Source organism: Tupaia chinensis, unplaced genomic scaffold (assembly GCF_000334495.1).
Source record: "Tupaia chinensis unplaced genomic scaffold, TupChi_1.0 Scaffold149184_1, whole genome shotgun sequence".
In the NCBI taxonomy this organism is placed as follows: domain Eukaryota; kingdom Metazoa; phylum Chordata; class Mammalia; order Scandentia; family Tupaiidae; genus Tupaia; species Tupaia belangeri.
This window is the reverse complement of record NW_006209032.1, coordinates 2439578-2460461: the sequence shown is the minus strand read 5'-3', so window position 1 is coordinate 2460461 and position 20884 is coordinate 2439578. Positions and strand designations below refer to the sequence as shown.

General features: G+C 45.8%; 1 protein-coding gene across 3 annotated transcripts in view; it reads left to right on the top strand.

Moving 5' to 3' along the window:
- Positions 1–20884, top strand: part of SMARCC1 (SWI/SNF related BAF chromatin remodeling complex subunit C1) — a gene marked incomplete at its 5' end in the record, with an annotated part of 117774 nt that overhangs the window by 6525 nt on the left and 90365 nt on the right. For all 3 annotated transcript variants that reach the window (XM_027769294.1, XM_027769295.1, XM_014585195.1), the window contains 7 exon segments: positions 703–788; positions 6415–6496; positions 7920–8012; positions 10981–11050; positions 12232–12301; positions 14672–14747; positions 19226–19351. In XM_027769294.1, coding sequence (XP_027625095.1) covers positions 703–788; positions 6415–6496; positions 7920–8012; positions 10981–11050; positions 12232–12301; positions 14672–14747; positions 19226–19351 — 603 coding nt within the window.

Genomic DNA, 20884 nt, shown 5'->3' with positions numbered 1-20884 from the left:
AAGAGTCATGGCCCTGTGGGTGTCCGACTCTAGCTTTCTACTTCTTGACTAGTTTACCACTTTCTTTTTTTAAAGTTTATTCATTACTAGTAGTATTGTTTTCAAATTTGTCCAGAGAGAGACAGGAAAAGTGAGGAAGTAAGCTGCAAGATCCAGGACTCCGAACCATGGTTGGCCATGTGGGAGCCCAGCTGGCCTTAACCACCACGCCACCTGCCAGCTCCACCACTTTTTAAAATCTGGGTAATTCTCGTACTGAGCTTGTTATGAGAACCATGATCCCAAATTCATTTTCATGCAAACTCTTATTTTCGTGCAAAAATTCTTATTTTTTTAAACATTTTTATTTGTTATAGGGCTTATGCGCTCACCAGAGAGAGAGAGAGAGAGAGAGATGAAAAAGTACCCCCAGGAGGGATGGCACACACGTGCTCACATGGGCCTGGACTTGAGCCGTGCAGTAGGCCATGTGCGATCCAGCCACCATGCCACCAACTGGCTCTTAGTCATGAAACAAAAGAAAAGTTTCGTATCTACTTGTAGAGAAAATTTCTTTATACTTCAGTTTGTTCAAAATATATATTTAAGGACATAATTAAATTGGTTACTGTTTGTTTGTGAGCTCATGCAACTTAGAATTCAGACCAGAGTTACTCTGGCAGAACTTGTACTCTTCTCACGGGTAATTTGTATCATTTTTAGGCAAAATGTTTCATGGATTTCAAAGCTGGAGGTACCTTGTGTCACATTCTGGGGGCTGCTTACAAGTACAAAAACGAACAGGGATGGTAAGTCTATATTTTTGCATGTTTTGACATATTTGTTATTGAATGCCAAATCCTGTTCCTTTTGTATGGTACTAAGAGAATTCTGTAATCGTGGTAACTAAGTGCAGTGTACGATGTATATGTTTTATCTAGAGCTCAAATGTATTTCGTTCCTAAGTCTAAAAAACATCAAATCAGATAACTATTGTATTTCCGAGGTGGGTTTTTCATAAGTAAGCGTGTGGACAGTAACAGGAAGGTGTGCATGGTTAGTGAACTAGAAGGTGGGCCTGCCGGGAGACACGTCAGTATCACAGACCCAGAATGTGCTGTCGTCAAAGCCGATAGTTTCTGTGAGAGAGAGAGGGCGTGTGCAGTCCTCACAGAGACAGGGGAGCAAGCGCTCGCTCCAGCCTCGGGGGGAAGGTCAGGCTGCACTCCCTTCTTCCTTTCTCCTTTTGGGATCTTAGGCACACGTGCACCCTTGCCTAGTGTGGTTCTTAAGCCACTGGGTCTGGGATTCATACTGCACTGTCAGTGACGTGGGATCCAGCTGCCTTAGCCCCAGGCCATGGAGCTGGCCCACTGCTGGCAGTTTTAACTGAGCTAAGTCTTCAGGCCGTCCAGCCTGCCCTCCTTGGGACATGGATGCAAGGAACCTGGCTCAGAGATGGACAGGTCGTTCTAGCCCGTGTGGAGACAGGTTGGAATCCCTGCCGCTGTCCCGCAGTTGTGCTTCCCTGCCCTCGTGAGCCCATTCCCATTTCTAGCCTTGTCTCTTTGTGCTCTTTCTTCTTTTTCTTTCTTTTTTTTAAAAGAATTATTTTATTTAACTTTGTTTATTTGTTTGCTTACTTATTTAAATTTGACCAGAGAGGGACAGAGTGAGAGAGGAAAAGTGAGAAAGCAAGCCCCTCGGTCCAGGACTCGAACCCTGTCGGCCATGGGGGAGTGTCCAGTGGCTTAACCACCACGCCACCTGCTGGCCCCTTTTCTTTCTTGAACTCTAGGACCTCTTTCTTTTTCTTTTTTTTTTTTTTTTAATTATTTTATTTAACTTTATTTATTCATTCATTTATTTATTTCAATTTGACCAGAGAGGGATAGATAGAGAGAGAAGAGAGCAAGCTGCCAGCTTCAGGACTCGAACCGTAGTCAGCCATGTGGGACTCCAGCACCCCCAGCCACCAAGCCACCTGTCAGCCCCCTCTAGGACCTCTTTCTCAAGGGAGTTCAGCTGCTGGGACCAGCAGATGGCGTAATGTTTAGGTCACTGGACTCCTGTATGGCTGACTGCAGTTCGAGTCCTGGACCCAGTGTCTTGAAACTTAGGCTGGACATGGGTGCATGTGTGCCCAGAACCCCGAGAGGAGAAGGGATTGTGTTGTGGCCAACCTCCCGGGGGTGATTTCACTTTTTTCTCTGTCTCTCTGGTAAGTGCACACGTCCTAGACAAAAGTCTCTCTTTGAAAATTTTTTTTTCTGAGACTAGCAGGTGTTCAGGGCTGGTAAGGGTGGTCTTGCCAGACTGTGATGGGGAGCTAGAGTACACGGGCTTGCAGTACTTGTAGTTTCAGCTTGGTCATGTCTGTGTACTTTATAACCTTAGCATCTTTCCAGAACACACATATAATTTTAAAAAATAATTATTTAATTTTATTCTTTTTTTTTTTTTTTTTTTTTTTTTTTTGAAAAAAGAGAGGGGGAAAGAGAAAAAAATCAGGACTTGAACCATGGTCGGGCATATGGGAGTGTCCAGTGCCTTAACCACCACGCCTCCTGCTGGCTCCGCACATGCAATTTGTATAGTTTAAAAATTAAGTGTGGGGCTGGCAGGTGGTCTGATGGTTAAAGGTGCTGGACTCCCACATGGCTGCCCACAGTTCAAGTCCTGGACCTGGAGGCTTGCTTTCTCACTTTATGTCTGTCTGTCTCTCTCTCTCTCGTCAAGTAAATAAATTAAATAAGGCTAAATTAAAAAAAAAAATAGTTAAGCTAAGTGGGCCGGTAGGTAGTGTGGAGGTTAAAGCTGCTGGATTCCACATGATCAACTGCACGGTTCTAGTCCCAGACCCAGTGGCTTGAAAAACACACCTGGCGCATGTGCACGTGTGTCCAAAATCCTAAGAGCAGAAGGGATGACAGTGTGGCCATCACGGGCGATGTTTTTTTTCTTTTTCTCTCTCTGAAACGTGCATGTGCCTATAAAACTGGAAGAAAAACCAAAGCTAATCAGTGCTTTATAGCTAGTGAGTATAACTATTTGGATCCTGAAGTAGGACAAGTCTGTATGATTTATTGATAGGGATCCAGGCTTACATGTGTCTCTGTCTGAGGTCTCCACATGTGGCTGTGTGTTTACTAGCTACTGTCAAGTTGCTTGAATGAGCATGAGAGTTGTGATCCAAGGTGGCTTCTTGCTTCTTCATCCCCTGCCCAGCTCTGGGCTAGTACCTCCCCAGGGTATCTTTGAATCTGGGATCAAGGGCATGCCTGAGTATGTCGGGATGTAGCTCGGGACTCCCGCAGGAATGGTTTCTTTAATTACGTCAGTGATCAGCCTGCTGCATCCCAAGAAAGACATAGAGAGACAGAGAGACAGAAAGAGAGAAATCACCCCCCAGGGGAGATGGCCACACCGCAATCCCTTCTCCTCCATTCTCCTCTCAGGATCTTGGGCACACACACACATGCGCCTGGTGTGAGTTTAAGCCACTGGGTCCGGGACTTGAACCGTGGTCGACTACATGGGAGTCTTGCGACATAGCCGTTACACTAACTGCTGGTCCCATTTTTATTTTCTGATGTGTACAAGTAAGTTAGAAACAGAAAAACAATTCCGTTGTATCTTAAGACTTGGTTGTTTAGGTTTTATTCATTTATTTATTTTCTTGAATTTTATCAGGGGGTGCTTATGCTCACAGCAGAGAGAGAGGGACAAGGAGAGGGAGAAAGTGAGATAACCCTCCCCAAGGAGGGTGGCCATAAAATCCCTTCTCCTCTATTCTCTTTTTGGGATTTTGGGCGTGCACACACACTCGCCCAGCAAGTTTATCAAGCCGCTGGGTCTGGGATCCATGTGGGATCCACCCACGTTCCCTACCACATTACCAGCAGGCCCTGACCTTATTTATAATAGCTCATACCATAAAAAGCAAAACTTATTTAAATATTCGTAGTCCTTTCAAAGTAGGTCAAATAAAATCTTTTGACTGAAAGTTATACCATATTTGCTTGAATTCCTCATTTAAATTTTTCTTAACATTCGCCCTGTGCACAGTTGGAATCCTGGTTCTGGTGGCTTCATACACACCTGGAGCCACGTGCATGCATGCCTGGAATCGGGAATGAGGGGAAGAGGATTGCACCATGACCAACCCCGGTGGTGCTGCTCGCTCCCTCTCTCCTCTCTCTGTCTCTCGTGAGTGCACATGTGCTCTCGCGGCTAAAACAACAGCAAACTCTCTTGCTGAGGTAGCATACTGTGAATCAGGAAACTCGAGTTTGCCATACTACTTACTTATTTGTAATTACCGGCGGGGGCTTGCACCGACCAGATTTGAACTGCAGGCGGCCCTGTGGGATCTGCCCCCTTTGCACAGGGCTTAGTTGCTGTGCTCTGGGTCCAGCTCTCATGAGTGCTTCTTTATATCTTGTTTGAATCAGTATCTAAGCAAGTTTCCTGTATTGAAATTGACCTATATGACTTTAAGTCTTATTTAAAAAAAGTAGTTTTTGGGACCAGCAATGGGCATAATGGCTATGTTGCTGGACTCCCATGTAGTCGACCGCAGTTCAAGTCCCGGATCTGGTGACTTAAACCCACGCCAGGTGCGCGTGCATGCGTGCCTGCCCAAGATCCCGAGAGGAGAATGGAGGGGAAGGGATTATTACAGCACAGCACTTGTGTTGCCATGTTACGTAGTTTCATAGAAGAGAAGTGACTCTGTGCCATGTCAGCTTTGTCAATAAAGCACTGCGTGTTGGTCCACCTCTGGCCTAGATGGTAAGGGAGCTGGATTCACTCATGGCCAGCCATGGTTTGATTCCTGGCCATGGCAGCTGGTAAAACATACCACGTACAATTTGCCCACGCCCAAATCTGGATGAATCGGAGAAGAGATTGCAGCATGGCCACACCTTGTTTCTCCCTTTCTGTCCCTCCCCTCTCCCTCTTGTGAATGCCTGCCCCTCTGTGTATTTACAGCGCTTATCTTACAGCCCAGCATGCTCTCCTTTGTGTGTGAGAGAACGTTGTTGAATTTGAACAGGTGGTTTTCAGGTACATGTAAAGCAGATAGGCTTCCTGTATACCTGAAGCATGCTGCGATGTGGTTTGGATCTGTGGGCCACCTTTCTGTAAGGTCTACCATTCCCTAGGTGTGATGAATGGGAGGTAGTTCTTGGAACTGGTGCGTCATTTTGACTTGACTGGGATGGGTTTGTTTGTGTTTTTTTTGGAGAGGTTTTTGCCATAGGGCGCTCGCCAGACAGACAGAGAGAGACAGAGAGACAGAAAGCAAGAAATCACCCCCCAGGGGGAATGGCCACGCTGCAGTCCCTTCTCCATTCTCCTCTCGGGATCTTGGGCATGCACACACTCACGCCCAGCGTTGAGTTTTAAGCCACTTGGTCCGGGATGCGAACTGCGGTCGACTACATGGGAGTCCAGCGACATGGCCGTTACGCTAACTGCTGGTCCTGGGTTTGTTTGTTTTTTTAAAGTTTTCTTTATTAGAAAGAGTGACAGGGTGGGCAGGTGTCATGGTGGTTAAGGGTGCTGGACTCCCACATGGTTCACTACGGTTCCAATCCCAGACCTGGTGTCTTGCTTTGTCACTACTCCCTGCCGCCCCAGCCATTCTGCCCCTCTCTGATCCAATCAAAATAAATAAAGTTGAATAAGATAGTACTTAAAAAGAGTCAGAGAGAGTCATAGGCACCCAGACAGGGTTTTCAAAAATTAAAGTTTTAAAGTAATTATTTATTTAGTTTTATTACTATTTTAAAGAATAACTTTATTTAACTTTATTTATTTATTTTCATTTAACCAGAGAGAGATATATAGAGAAAGTGAGAAAGCAAGCCGCCAGGTCCGGGGCTCAAACCGCGGTTGGGAGTCCAGCGCTTTTAACCACCACACCATCTGCAAGCCCCTATTATAATATTTTAATTTGCTGTAGGACACATACGCTCGCCAGAGAGAGTGAGTGAGAAAGTGAGAAAGCAAGCTACCAGGTCTGGGACTCAAACCACTGTCGGCCGTGTGGGAGTCCAGCTCCTTGACTTCATGCTGACAGGTCTTAGCACACCGGATCCTCTTATCCCAGCCTGCCAGGACATAGGTATACTCTGATACACCCAGTGTGTTCAGGGTGGCCTGGGCCCTGAACACAGGCCCCCCGTGTGACTGCAGCATCACCTAGCGGTGCCCCACTACTCGTGCAACTGCAGCTGGTCCTGGTAGATGTCAGCATTCTCTCTCATGAAGGTGTTGGCACTGTACATTCTTAGAATAGTGAGAAAACACCCTCAGACATTTTACGGAGTACTATTTTAGTTTTCAAAGCTTTGTGATTCATTTGCACTGACAAGTTTCCACTCGGCTTAAGGTGGGAGACAAATTAATGATTTCCTTCTCTTTTAGGCGTAGGTTTGACCTACAGAATCCGTCCCGAATGGATCGTAATGTTGAAATGTTTATGAACATTGAGAAAACATTGGTGCAGGTAACTCAGAAGGTTACATTTTTAAAAATTCCATTCGTTAATCCTCTTTTAGTTCCAGTGTTGGCTTGGTTGATTACCAAAGGCAAAGGGGGACTGTGGTTTCTCGTTTGTATCCCTGCTGAGGTAGCCTGTGGCGATTTCTTGGCTGACCTCACCCAGCCTGCTGGTGATCAGCCTTCGTTTTGTTCAGTACAAGCAGTTGCTCATTCTGTTATTTTCTTTTTTTTTTTTTTCAAGAATTATTTTTATTTAACTTTATTTATTTTAATTTGGCCAGAGAGGGACAGAGTGAGAGAGAGAGAGTGAGAAAGCAAGCTGCCAGGTCCAGGACTCGAACTATGGTCAATCATGTGGAAATCCAGTGCCTTTAACCACTACGCCACCTGCCGGACCCAATTATTTTTTTTTTTAATTTCACTGGGTGGCCAGGGCAGTGAGGAAGCAAGCCACCAGGTCTGGTACTTGAACCACAGCCAGCCTTGTGGGAGTCTAGTACTTTAACCACCATGCCACCTGCCAGCCCCTCTTTTTACTTTTTTAAAGTCTTTGTGCTATAAGGCACATGGGCTCATCAGAGAGAGGGTAGGAAATAGAGAAATGACCATTATGCCCCTGGGGAATGGCCATGACATAATCCCTTCTTCATTCTTTTCTCAGGATTTTAGGCACATAACATACGTGCGCCAGATATGTTTTCCAGACCACTGGGTCTGGGCTGAGACCATGGTTGACCATGTGGGAGTCCAGAGCATTAACCACCATGCCTCCTGCTGGCCCTTTGATTTCTAAAATTATTGTGAGGGAGCATGTGTGCTGGGCACAGAAGAAAAAGAGGGAGGAAGCTCCTCCCAGTGGGCACGGTCATACTGCCTTCCCTGTCTGCTCCTTCATCCCGTTGGCTTTGGGACATACACGCACACACGTGCCCAGAGCGCTAGTCGAGCTGCTGAGGCCAGGGTTTGAGCTATCTCCCTTAACCACTGCTGCAGGGCTGGCCTAGTCATTGCTATTTATAAGATTAGAAATGGGGAAAAAAAGAACTATATTTCCCTTGTAAGTGAAAGATGTAGGTGAAAACACTGCTTTAGACTGCTACGGTGAATTCAGGTGAGACGCTGGGAGGGTAACCTGGCAGTGCAGAGATACGGTGCAGTAGCTGAACAGTGGCGGAGTTTACTGAGGTTATGGCGCCACCTTTCTGGTCCAGCTGGAAGCACTGCAGGGAAGCAGCCTGGGCGGTTTTAATGGCCTGTTGAACACCGAGGTCTTATTCTGTGATAAACTTAGATTCTATGTCATAGGACACAGTTCCAATTGAAAAAGCATGGCTTCAAGTGCCAGTTTTTGCCAGTAGGGTAATGCGTAAATAATGTGACCTTATTTCAAGACCAAGATGTTTCAGAGTCTGCTCTTTCTTCCTCAGAATAATTGTCTGTCCAGACCCAACATCTACCTCATTCCAGACATCGATCTGAAATTGGCCAACAAATTGAAAGATATCATCAAACGACATCAGGTAATAGACAAGATCACTTCAGAAGCATTGTGTGAAAGTAGTAAGCCTCAAAGTAAAAAAGAAAACTAAATGAAGGAAAAAACCCAGAAAACAAAGTAGCGTTTAATAGATGTCAGTAATTATATCTTCACGTTTATGTATTTGCATTAAATAAAATGTTCTCTTTTTGGGTTCTTATAGCACCAGGTTTTTTCCTGTCTCCCAATTTTTAGCCTAACGTATCTTTTTGTTTGTTTTTGGAGAGGTTTTTGGTACAGGGTGCGTGCGCTTGCCTGAGAGACAGAAAGCGAGAAATCACCCCCCAGGAGGGAGGGCCACTCCGCAGTCCCTTCTCCTCCATTCTCCTCTCGGGATCTTGGGCACGCACGCACACGCGCCTGGCGTTAGTTCAAGCCACCGGGTCTGGGACACGAACCGTGGTTGACTACATGGGAGTCTAGTGACATAGCCATTACGCTAACTGCTGGTCCCTTAACGTATCATTTAATAAAGCTACTGATTTGGAGGCATTGTAGTCTTATTATGGGAAGTGTCCTGAATGTAGAATTACAGAGACCAGTGTGTTCTGTATCTGAACATCAGAGATTCGAAAAGTGGAAGATAGTTGGTGATAACAGTTGTTGCAGATTTTACTTGGAGTAAATCCACCCCTTCTCCGGTTACTTGTATTATTTTTATATTTGTGGTTTGAGGAAAACATTTTTAAAAAATCTACTTTCCTCATACACCTTGACTCTTATACTGGTGTCTGCTGATTTTGTAACCTCACTCCTGTAACTGCGTGTCGGGTTGTGATTACTCGTTGCTGAGCTGTAACCAGAGCTAGGACATGGTAAATTAGCTGGCAGGGTCCAGATAGAAGGTAATTGAAATAGTGCTATTTTTAAGGATTTTGCCATAGGGTGCACATATGTGCAGAGGTAGACAGAGGCAATGAGGAGGAAAGTGAGAAATCACCCCCCGGGGAGGATGGCCATGCAGCAGTCCCTTCACCTGCATTTTCTTCTTGGGATGTTGTTTATGCATGCACCCGTGCCTGGCATAAGTCTCAACTCACCAGGTTCAGGACTTGAACTGCGGTTGCCCATACGGGAGCCCAGTCATCTAACTGCTGTGCCATCTGCCAGCCCTGAGAGTGAATGTTTCTAGTATCGCTTACCATTATGTGGGTTTAGTGCAGTTTTTCTCTGACGTGTGCCATCACAGCGAGCAAGAAAGGAGGTATAACGGGCGGTGTCAGTTCAGGGAGTCTGAGGTCCTTTCCCTCTCCCCGGTATCTCGGTGCCAGATGGGTCACCTAGCCTTTTCTCTTCGGGTACCTGCTTGTTGGAGTGACCAAGTGTAGCTTAATCCCACGCAGAAATGGGGCAAGTTAACTTGCTGGTCCTGCCTCCGAGCTGAAATGACTTGTTCCTATTACTGCCAAATCATGCTGCACGTTCCTACTGTTCATGCTGAATGTTTCACTGTCGTTCCTTATCCTGTGTAAACTTTTTATGACTCTGTGTGCAAGACAGCGAGATGCAGCCCATCTGCAGGGTTTCTCATGCAGTGATTCCTTCTTTCCAGCCTTTAAGCTTTCCCGGAGCTTGGGTGTCCCCAGAACAGCCTGCTCTCAGGGCAGCCGAGGGATCTGGGCTTGTAGTGGAGTGTGACTGCCAGCACTCTGGTCCAGTGGGGTACACACTGTGCCGCCAGGCTGGGCTGTGCTTCACAAGTCTGAGTTAGCGATCATTTTCAAGGAGTGCTCCTCAGAGCGTTGTAGCAGTCTGACTGACTTGTAGAATCTTAGGTCAGAGATCTTAAGAGCTATTAATAGTTCCGCCATTGGGGCCAGCAGGTGGCTTGGTGGTTAAGGGCGCTGGGCTCCCACATGGCCGACTGTGGTTCGAGTCCTGGACCTGACGGCTTGCTTTTTCCTTTTCTCTCACTCTGTCCCTCCCTGGTCAAATTAAAATAAATAAATAAAATAAAGTTAAGATAATTCTTTTTTTTTTTTTAAGTGGTTTTTGCTATTGGGTGCGTGCGCTCGCCCGACAGAGAGATAGGAAGCAAGAAATTACCCCCCAGAGGGGATGGCCACGCCGCAATCCCTTCTCCTCCATTCTCCTCTTGGGATCTTGGGCACGCACGCACACGCGCCTGGCGTGAGTTTTAAGCCACTGGGTCCGGGATGTGAACCACGGTTGACTACATGGGAGTCCAGCAACATAGCCATTATGCTAACTGCTGGTCCCCTAAGTTAAGATACTTCTTTTTAAAAAAATGGTTCTGTCATTGTTGAACACTGACAGGTCTCTACTCAAGCTTTGTTATTGTTTGTTTGTTTAATTTAGGTTTTTGCTATAGTGCACGGGTGCTCACCAGAGAGAGAGAGAGAGATGAAGAGAGGGAAAGTGAGAAGTCATCCCCCAGGGGAGATGGCCATTCTGCAGTCCCTTCTCCATTCTCCTCTAGGGATTTTGGGCACACACGTACATGCACCCAGTGTGAGATTCAAGTTAGGCCACTTTGGAGTCCAGTGCCCCACCAGTATGCCCCCCGCTGGCCCTACACTCAAGTATTTTAAATGTGTTAACAACTCACATTGATTGAGCACTTACGTGTGTCTGTCATTATTCTTAGCTCACTGCTCTTCACTCGGTCCTAGTAGAATTCTAGAGATGAGGGATCATCATTCTCTTTCCATTTCACGGGAGAGACCAAAGCACAAGAAAACTCCTCCCATCTCATGCAAGGAGCAGATGGGGCAGGTGGAGCTCACGTGGGCCCGGGTGGTGGACCACCACCCACCTGCTCGTCCTGGTGTTTTCAGTGTTGCTGTTGTTAATCATTGTCCCCTTCGTTGGCTAAAAATAAATATGTTGTCTTAAAATATAAAGAAAACAGTGCTTTTACAAATTTTGCAGATTTTGTATCTCACATCTGTCGTGTGTTTTACTTCGATGTGTGTTTATATGCTTCCCAGGGGACATTCACTGATGAAAAGTCAAAAGCGTCTCATCACGTTTATCCGTATCCTTCCCCACAAGAAGATGGTAAGTTAGTTTTGGCTTTGGAACTGACACACCCTTACATTGCATAACACGGGCTTTCTGTCTTATCGGCAGAGGTTTAAACAGTCTTTCACTAAAGAGTATGTTTAATACCTTTTAAGATTTTCGTGGGCTATCCAGATATATAGTGCTCTGTTTCCTTTAGCGAGTTACGTCTTTCTTCCTTAGTTGAACTAATAAACTAATCTCGTGCCATCCAACTTCATAATCATTAGGCTTCTTTGTTGGTACTCATTATCTTAAGGCGTGTATTAGCTGCATGTTTCTAAAGTATATTTTCAGAGACAGAAAGAAGAGGGCAGCACCCTGCACCTGTGTCGGGTGGGTGGGTTTTGGGTGTGCGCGCACATGCCCAGCGTGTTTTTTAGGTGGCTGGGTCCAGGACTCAGATGGTGCCGTTGGCTGTGTGCGATCTAGCCTTAGCCGTACAGCATTGGCTGGCCCTGTGTAATCCTTCCTAAAGTGAGAAGCCCGACCTCCCATCAGTTGCTCCTAGTCCCTTGGTGTATTTCCTAATGTCCTTCTGGGTAGTAGCGACTGAGTTCCACTAGATGGGAGTGGTGTGTAGCTGTGCGGTTTGGAATTCCGATTCCGCTGCTAGCTGTTTCCAGTATGACTGGTGTAAAACTTTTATGTGCTGAACTTTGTGAAACAATGACATTTATTTATTTATTTGTTTGTTTGTTTATTTATTTTTAGTAAAGGTTTTTGTCTTAGGGCATGTGAACTTGTGGGAGGGACAGAGATAGAGATCATGAGAAATCACTCCCCAGGAGGGATGGCCATGCCACAGCCCCTTTTCCTCCATTCTCCATCTGGGATCTTGGGTGCAGGCGCACGCACATGGTGTGACATTGAAACCACCTGCTATGGAACTCAAGCCATGGTTGGCCACTTGGGAGTGTCCGGCTCCTTAACTACCACGCCACCTGCTCGCCCCATAATGTTATCGATCTTAATCATTGTAATTGAGCATCAGTAGTAACCGCAGCTCAGATAAAAAGTCAGAGGCCGGCCGTAATCTGGTGTACCTGGTTGATCCCATCTTAAAATTTTTTGTTTTTGATCATTAACAAACCAAAAACACATTGGTAGAAATTAAATATAGATTATAGTTGACTCGGTTATTCTGTCAGCCTGACTTAGGCTTTCTGTTCTTTCAGAGGACTGGTTGAGGCCGGTGATGAGGAAAGACAAGCAGGTGCTAGTCCACTGGGGCTGCTACCCCGACAGGTAAGGCTGGCGTGCCGGGGGCGGGCGTGCCGGGGGCGGGCGTGGGGGATCGCGCCAAACAGGTGAGCCCTATATGTACATGTCCACTTCTTATATACTGATAGCTTTGCTGACTCGTTAGTCATCATGACTTCATTACGTCTTTTTCCTTCATTTTTATAATGTTTGATTTCAGATTGAGTCTTTTATCAACTATTTTCTTAATTAAGTTATATAATTCAGTGAAGTCAAATGACTGAAATAGCTGGCTTTGGCGTCTGCCAAGAGTCTTAAGTATGGTCATTAGACTGTGAGTTTGATTCATTTCCTTCAGGAAATCAATTTTTATCCCTAGTGTTTATGACTGTCTGGTTTTGTTATCAGAAATATTTGTGCCAAAGTACTATGGGTGGACTGATGTCCAAAATGAAGTTTTTCTTGTCACGGGAAGTTGATTGACCTAGCGGTGGTGCTGCCTCTATGTGTCCTCTGACCGTGTGTCTGTGTGTTATAATGGAGATCAGTGTAAAGAAGAGTCGGATGTGGCGGTCTCTGTCGGATGCTGTGCCTGTGTGGAGCACGCAGGAATCGGGGAGGAGCCGGGTGTGGCGGTCTCTGTGGGGCACGCAGGAATCGGGGAGGAGCCGGGTGTGGCGGGCGGTCTCTGTCGGATGCTGTGCCTGTGTGGGGCATGCGGGAATCGAGGACTTTGCCTGAGCTCTGCTTCTCTACCCGACAGGAAAGCCACTATGGTTTCGATTTCATCCTTGTCATGTCACTTGCATGTTCTCTTCACTGTGGGTTTTTCAGGGTGTGAGGAAACTGACCAGAGTCAGGCTGTCTGTCTGGCTAATAAAATCGACTCTGTGCTAACACGTATGTAGATCTGTGTGTCCCAAGTGTGTGTGAGCAGTGGGAGTGACATGGACTGCCTTAGTCTGCCACAAGATCGCGCTGGTTGCTCTGTGAACATTGGGCTCTGAGAGGGCCTGGGCAGAAGGAGGGAAGCCTGGGGGAGAGAGAGGAGGGAATAAGAAGTGGGTAGATTGTGAATGTACTTTTGAAGTGGAGATGGTAGATTTCGTGATAGTAGAACATCCTTGAGAGTGAAGTCAAGGATATGTCCGAGGGTTTTGGCCTGAACAGCCGGAAAGATGGGGTTGGCATTTGTTTGGACGTGGACGGTTGACTAGAGTGCACGATTGGGGTCAGAGTGCCATTGGAAGGTGAACTTTGAGTGTGTAGGTTTGGAATGCTTGTTAGACATTTAAGAGGAGTTGTGGAATTGGCTTTTAGCGTAATGAGTTCAGAGTTCAAAGAAGAGAGCAGATGAAAAATTTTTAGTTGTCAGTATATTTTTGAGAAGGACTTAAAAAAACTTCATAGGGGCCAGCAGGTGTTGTAGAGGTTGAGGTGGCTAAATCCCATGTGGCCAACTGCATGGTTCGAGTCCTGGACCCCAGCGGCTTGAAAATCACACCAGGCGCATGTACGTGCATGCATTCTCCCCACTCCCAAAATAAAACTATTTTATTTAGAGGAGAGGCAGCCACCCTCAACAGGGTCTTGTCTTATCTCCATTGCTCTCTCTTTCTTTTTTTTTTTTTTAAGAATTATTTTATTTGACTTTATTTATTATTTTTTTATTTGACCAGAGAGGGAGAAAGTGAGAGTGAGAAAGCAAGACACCAGGTCCAGGACTTGACCCACAGTCGGCCATGTGGGAATCTAGCCTCCTTAACCACCACGCCACCTGCTGGCTCCCCATTGTCCTCTTTTGACCGCCTCAGTCAGTCACGGCTTTGGGTGCTCACTCTCCTCGTGTCTTGGGTCATCTGAATTAGAACCTGCTAGTGGCCATGTGGTGTCCAGCACTGCACGTCGGTGTGCTGCCAGGGGCTGTCACATCTGAGCCAGTTCTTGGTGCACATTTAAATTCATAGACTGAATGGGGTCGTTTAAAAAAAGAGAATTGTTCCAAAAATTAGACCCTGGAAAGTTGGAATGCTGAAGAGGTTGGCAGCTTGATAAAAACCAGGTGCATGTGTTTGTGTGCCCAGAGCCCCAGCAGGGGGAGAATGGAGACGGGATTGTGGCATGACCACCGTTTCTCTCTCTGTCTCTGAGCGCATGCATCCTATGGCAAAAACCTTTAAAAAGTAAGAAATTCTGGAGAGTGACTCTTGAACTTTGGGTCTAGCAACCTGAAGGATACTGGTGACCTCTGCAGAGGAGTTTTCTCCATAGAAGGACATACACAAAGCGAATGATTCGCTTGCTATTACTGAATCCTAATGGTATTTCTGAAATGTTCTCTCTGTTGGATAAAAGTCATTCTGGTGAGTGAACTTCGATTCTGATTTGTTTGTCCTTTCCTCGTTTCCTTTCTAGCTATGATACTTGGGTCCATAGTAATGATGTTGATGCTGAAATTGAAGATCCACCCATTCCAGAAAAGCCATGGAAGGTGATTGATTTTTTATTTTATTTATTTATTTATTTATTTATTTTTTGCAATATGGTGTATGTGCTCACCAAAGAGACAGAAAGCAAGAAATTCCCGCCTAGGGGTATGGCCGCACAGCAGTCCCTTCTCCAGTCTCCTCAGGATTTGGGGCATGCACAGGTGCTGGATGTTAGTTGTCAGACCTCTTCATTGTCTTTGAATCAAGGGCCCTCTGCAGCCTTTCTTCATGGTGACAGGGCAGGCAGTTTTGAAGCGTGTGGGCTAGTAGGTTTTGGAGTACCTCTGCATTTGAGTGTTTCCTCATTCTATTCTAGCAGGAGTACTGCAGAGGTAATACTGTGTCCTCCGCCGTGCGTCCCATCAGGAGGCACATACTCCTAAACTTAATACAAATTTTAAAAAGTACTTATTTTAATGGGGCTGGCAAGTGGCATGGTAGTTAAGGTGCCAAACTCCCACATGGCTGACCACGATTCAAGCTGGGAACCTGGCAGCTCTCTCTCAAAGAATAATAATTAACAAAAAATTAAATAATACTTTAAAAAATAATTCAATTTTACTTATTGTCATTATTACTGTTAATTAGTTTGCCATTGGGCATATGTGCTCAACAGAGAGAGATAGAAAGTGAGAAGGCAAGCCACCAATAGGTCCAGAACTTGAACCATGGCTGGTCATGTGGGAGTCCAATGCCTTAACCACCATGCCACCTCCTGGCCCCCAGGTAGAATTTTTTAAGAATAAGAAATTTTCAGGATCAGCAGATCCTGTAATGGTTACATTGCTGGACTCCTACGTAGTTGACTGTGGTTTGAGTCCTGGATCTGGCTGCTTAAAACTCATTATGGATGGTCAGCTACATGGGAGTCCAGCCCAGGTGCATTAAAAACTCAAGCCATGTGCGTGTGTGCCCAAAATCCCAGGAAGAGAATGGAGGAGAAGGGATTGAAATGTGGCCATCCTCACTAGGGGGTGATTTCTTGCTTTCTGTCTCTGTCTCTGATGAGTGCACACGCCCTATAGCAAAAATCTCTCAAAAAAAAAACACACCAGATGCATGTGCATGCATGCCCAAATTCCTGAGAAGAGAATGGAGAAGGGATTGCAGCATGACCGTCCCTCCAGGGAGTGCTTTCTAGCTTTCTGTCTCGGTCTCTCTGGTGGACACATGTACCCTATAGCAAAAAAATCTCTCTTAAAAAAATAAGAAATTTGGGAACCAGCAGTTAGCGTAATGGCTATGTCGCTGGACTCCCACGTAGTCGACTGCGGTTCGCGTCCCGGACCCGGTGGCTTTGAACTCATGCCGGGCGCGTGTGCGTGCGTGCCCAGGGTCCCAGGAGGAGAATGGAGGAGAAGGGATTGTGGCGTGACCATCCCCCCTGGGGGGTGATTTCTCATTTTCTGTCTCTATGTCTCTGTCTGGCGAGCACACGTGCCCTATAGCAAAAACCTCTTAAAAGTAAAGAAAAAAAAATAAGAAATTTGAAGCTGACCTGTGGCCTGGTGATTGAGGGAGCTGGATCCCACATGGCAAACCATGTGGCTTGCGTTCCTGCCCTGGCAGCTTGAAGAACATGCTGGGGGTGTGGGTGTGTGCCCAAGGTTCCAGTGGGATGGAGAGGTGGAGGGGCAGAGGCGGTGCGGCCACACCCTGTCAGTGGTGCTTTCTCCCTCGCCCTGTGTCTGTGCCCCTGTGATGAGTACATGTTGTCCTGGCAAGTAGAAAAGGAAAAGCAAAGCACATCCCGGTACACGAGGAGTGGGAGACTGCGCCTGGCGAGGGGGCGTGGTCCCTGCACAGTCCCTCTTCATTTCTCCCTCCTTGATTCTTCGATCCTTCATTTTTATCCAGTCCCCTGTCAATGTTCCAGTTTTGCCACTCACTGCAGTGTCTTACAGCACGTTTTTCTTTCTGACGCAGGATCCTGTCTACTACCAGTTCTGGATCTATCACCGTCTTTAGTTTCCTTTATTTCTTGTTCTTCCTTCTTTTGGCTAAAGGGCATATGCGTTTACCATAGTGACAAAACGGGAGAGAAAGTACCTGCCAGTGGGGCTTGGTCACACCACAGTCCTTTCTCCTCCGTTTTCCGTCCCGTCAGGACTTTGTGCACACGTACATGCACCCGCACGCAGCCTGGTTTTCACACTGTATGAACTGGGTTTGTTTTCTTTTTTGGAGGTTTTTGCTGTAAGATGCGTGCGCTCACCAAAAAGAGACAGAAAGCGAGAAGTCACCCCCCCCCCCCGGGGGGGGTGGCCACACGGCAATCCCTTCTCCTCCATTTTCCTCTCGGGATCTTGGGCACGCACGCACACGTGCCTGGCGTGAGCTTAAGCCACTGGGTCAGGCCTCAAACGCGGTTGACTACATGGGAGTCCAGTGACATAGCCATTGCGCCAACTGCTGGTCCCGGGACTGGGATTTGATCCGCAGTTGACAGTGTGCTATCCAGCTTGCTTAACTATTGAGCTGCTAGCCTGGCCCTGTTTAGTTTCCTTTTTTTTTTTTTGGGAGAGATTTTCACTGTAGGGCGTGTGCGCTCGCCAGACAGACAGAGAGAGACATAGAGACAGAAAGCGAGAAATCACCCCCCCGGGGGGATGGTCACGCTGCAATCCCTTCTCCATTCTCCTCTCGGGATCTTGGGCACACACGCACATGCGCCCGGTGTGAGTTTTTTAAGTCACCGGGTCTGGGACACGAACCGCGGTTGACTACGTGGGAGTCCAGCAACATAGCCATTACGCTAACTGCTGGTTCCCTAGTTTCCTTTTTTAAAAAAATTTAAATAATTATTTAATTTTATTTATTCATTTATTTTAATTTGATCAGAGAGAGAGAGAGAAAGGGAAAGTGAGAAAGCAAGCCACTGGGTCTGGGACTTAAATCATGGTCAGCCATGTGGGGAGTGTTCAGCACCTTAACTACCCCGCCACCTGCTAGTCCCCCTGTTTAGTTTCCTTTAACCACAGTTTTTCTTTGTCTTTTATGCCATTTTGGAATTTTTTTTTAAAGAATTATATATTTAATTTTATTCATTCATTCATTCATTTATTTTAATTTGACCAGAGAGAGACAGGGAAAGCAAGAAAGCAAGCCACCAGGTCTAGGACTTGAGCCACAGTTGGACACATGGGAGTGTCCAGCAGCTTAACCATCATACCACCTGCTTATCCCCTGGAGGTTTTTTTTTTTTTTTTTTTAGTATATGTGCTACCGAAGCAAGCACTCCTGGAGCTTTTTTTTTTTAAAGAATTATTTTATTTAACTTTACGTATTCTTTATTCTTCTTCTTCTTCTTTTTTTTTTTTAATTTGACCATAGAGAGATGGGGTAGGGTGGAGAGTGAGAAAGCAAGCCACCAGGTCAGCTGAACCATGATCAGCTATATGGTAGTGTCCAGCGCTTTAACCACCACCGTCTGCTGGTCCCCTCCTGGAATTTTATTTAATAGACTTTTATATATATATATTTTTTAATTTGCTAGAAGGTACATTTGCTCGGCAGTCTAAGATGAGAGAGAGTGGAAGCACTCCCAGCGGGATGTGGTCACACTGCAGTCCTTCTCCTCTCATTCCTCGTAACCCTGTCCCTTCCTGCCTTGGGATGTGAAGAGCAGCCTCACGCAGGGAGCAGTAGTCTCATCTGGGGACAAATTCTAGTCGTCTGCCCCTTGGGAAATACTGGATTAGATGGGATATTACATATGGTGGTTTGTGTTTTAAATGTCTCTATGGACTGTGTACGTCTCACTCTGCACGGCATCCAGTATTTTATTACTTTTTAAATTTTTCCATAGGGCATGTGCACTTGTGTGAGAGAGAGAGAAAACTCACCCCAGGGGTGATGTCCACACCACAGTTCCTTCTCCATCTCCTCGTGGCATCTTGGGCATACACACGTACACACCCAGTGTATTTTTCATGCCACTGGATTTGGGACTCAGCTGTGCGTGGGCTTTGTACAACCCAGCCACCTTAACTACTGTGCCACCAGCCTGCCTTATTTTATTAATTTTTATTTAGAAAGTTTACTTAGAACAAGAGAACTGGCCACATTTAAGGCCAGGGAGAACCTAGTATCTGATAGCATCTGACATTCGCTCCACTCTCACCGACCTCGAGTGTTTCTGAAAGCTGAAAGGTTTTTGTACGTGGGGTATTGGCGACATGAACCTGGCACGTTCTCTGTACCTAAATCATTGACGGTGGCTCGGTCCTGTTGTGTGTTTTTATAACTGATTTCCATGAAGATTTGGGGGCCTTACCTATCAAAATCTTGGTGATACTTTTTTATATTTCTTACTCAGTAAAAGGTATGGAATTCAGATTACAAACGGTTGGGGGAAATTGCAAGTGGTTGAGTCACTGCTCGTATCATTACTAGTAGTGCTTGCTTCTCTTATTTTTTTTTTTACTAGTAATGCATTTTTAATCTGTTTTAAGATAGTCATGCTTTGATATGGCCTTAGGTTCACGTGAAATGGATTTTGGACACTGACATTTTCAATGAATGGATGAATGAGGAGGATTATGAGGTGGATGAGAACAGGAAGCCTGTGAGTTTCCGTCAGCGAGTTTCAACGAAGAACGAAGAGGTATTTCATATGGCACCGTTTCTGACCACTACGTGTTTGTCCTTTCCTGGCCTAAAATGGGAACAGTTCTTTCAGAGTGAACCGTCGCGTGCGAGCCATGGTGTACCAGTGCTTCAGTATGTGGAAGAGCCCCGAGTGGCTGGAGCCGCCGTCAAAGAGAGGCCGGCAATCCCGAAGGGTCGTTAAGATTGAGTGGTCCAAGACCACACGGGAGGCCCAGGTTCCATTCTTAGCCCAAACTAAAGGCCTGGCATGGCAGCTTGTGCCTGTAATCACAGTGCCTTGGAGGTTAGAGCTGGAGGATCCTTATCCATAATAACTCACCTCTCTCCCATCGTGAGGAATGGCGCAATCTCCTACTGCATTTTTAAACTGGCCTGTTACTAGCCGCCCAGATTGTCATGGTTCATGTTTTGTCCATTTTTAGGGGTGTTACATAAGAATTACTTTAATACCCTTTTTAAAACTCTGGCTCCGGGGAGCAGACGGTGCAGTGGTTAGGTCGTTGCACTCCCACATGGCTGAACCCTGCACCTGACCTGGAACTCCTGCCAGGCACGTGCACTTGTTTGCCCAGAATCCTGAGAGGAGCAGAGATTATGGCATGGCCATTCCCCCTGGGGGGTGATTTCTCACTCTCTCTGTCTGTGTACGTGCCCTTTAGCAAAAATCTCTCTTTAAGAAATTTTAAATATATATGTGTTTATATATGTATACAAACACATACATATATTTATATTTACTTACCTTTATTTATAAATATTTGTATTTATATATACCCATACATTTATAAAAGTCAATGAAATGTATTTATACATAGAAGTAAATATAAATATATACGTATATGTATGTGTATATATATAAATAAGTCTGTCTATATATATAAAGTAAATATAAAACTGAGGTTTACCATACTGCTTAAAGCTGTACCGTGTTTAGATTTTCTTTAAAACCACACTTATAGGGGCCAGCAGGTGGTGTGGTAGTTAAGGGCGCTGGACTTCCACATGGCTGACCGCGGATTGAGTTCTGGACCTGGCAGCTTGCTTTCTCACTTTGTGTCTCTCTCTCTCTCTCTCTTTCTCATTCTGTCCTTCTCTGGTCAAAGTAAAGTAAATAAGTCAAGTTAAATATAAGTAATTCTTTAAGGAAAAAACTGCACTTATAAACCTGTAAGGTGCTGACAAATTCCACTGTGATGATAGGAAAGAAAGGACTATGGTCATGGCTGAGAATTTTCAGGTTTTGATCTCCAATTTATTTCCTCTGTGCCTCAGATGCTTTTACCTGATTTAAAACTTGGGGTCATTTTATTTCTTTCTTATTTTTTTGGAGAGGTTTTTGCTATAGGGCATATACGCTCACCAGAAAGACACAGAAATCCAGAAATCACCCCCTAGGGGGGATGACCACACCACAATCCCTTCTCCTCCATTTTCCTCTAGGGTTTGTGAGCTTGGGCACGCACGCACACATGCCTAGCATGAGTTTAAGCCACCAGATCTGGGACTTGAACCGTGGTCGACTACATGG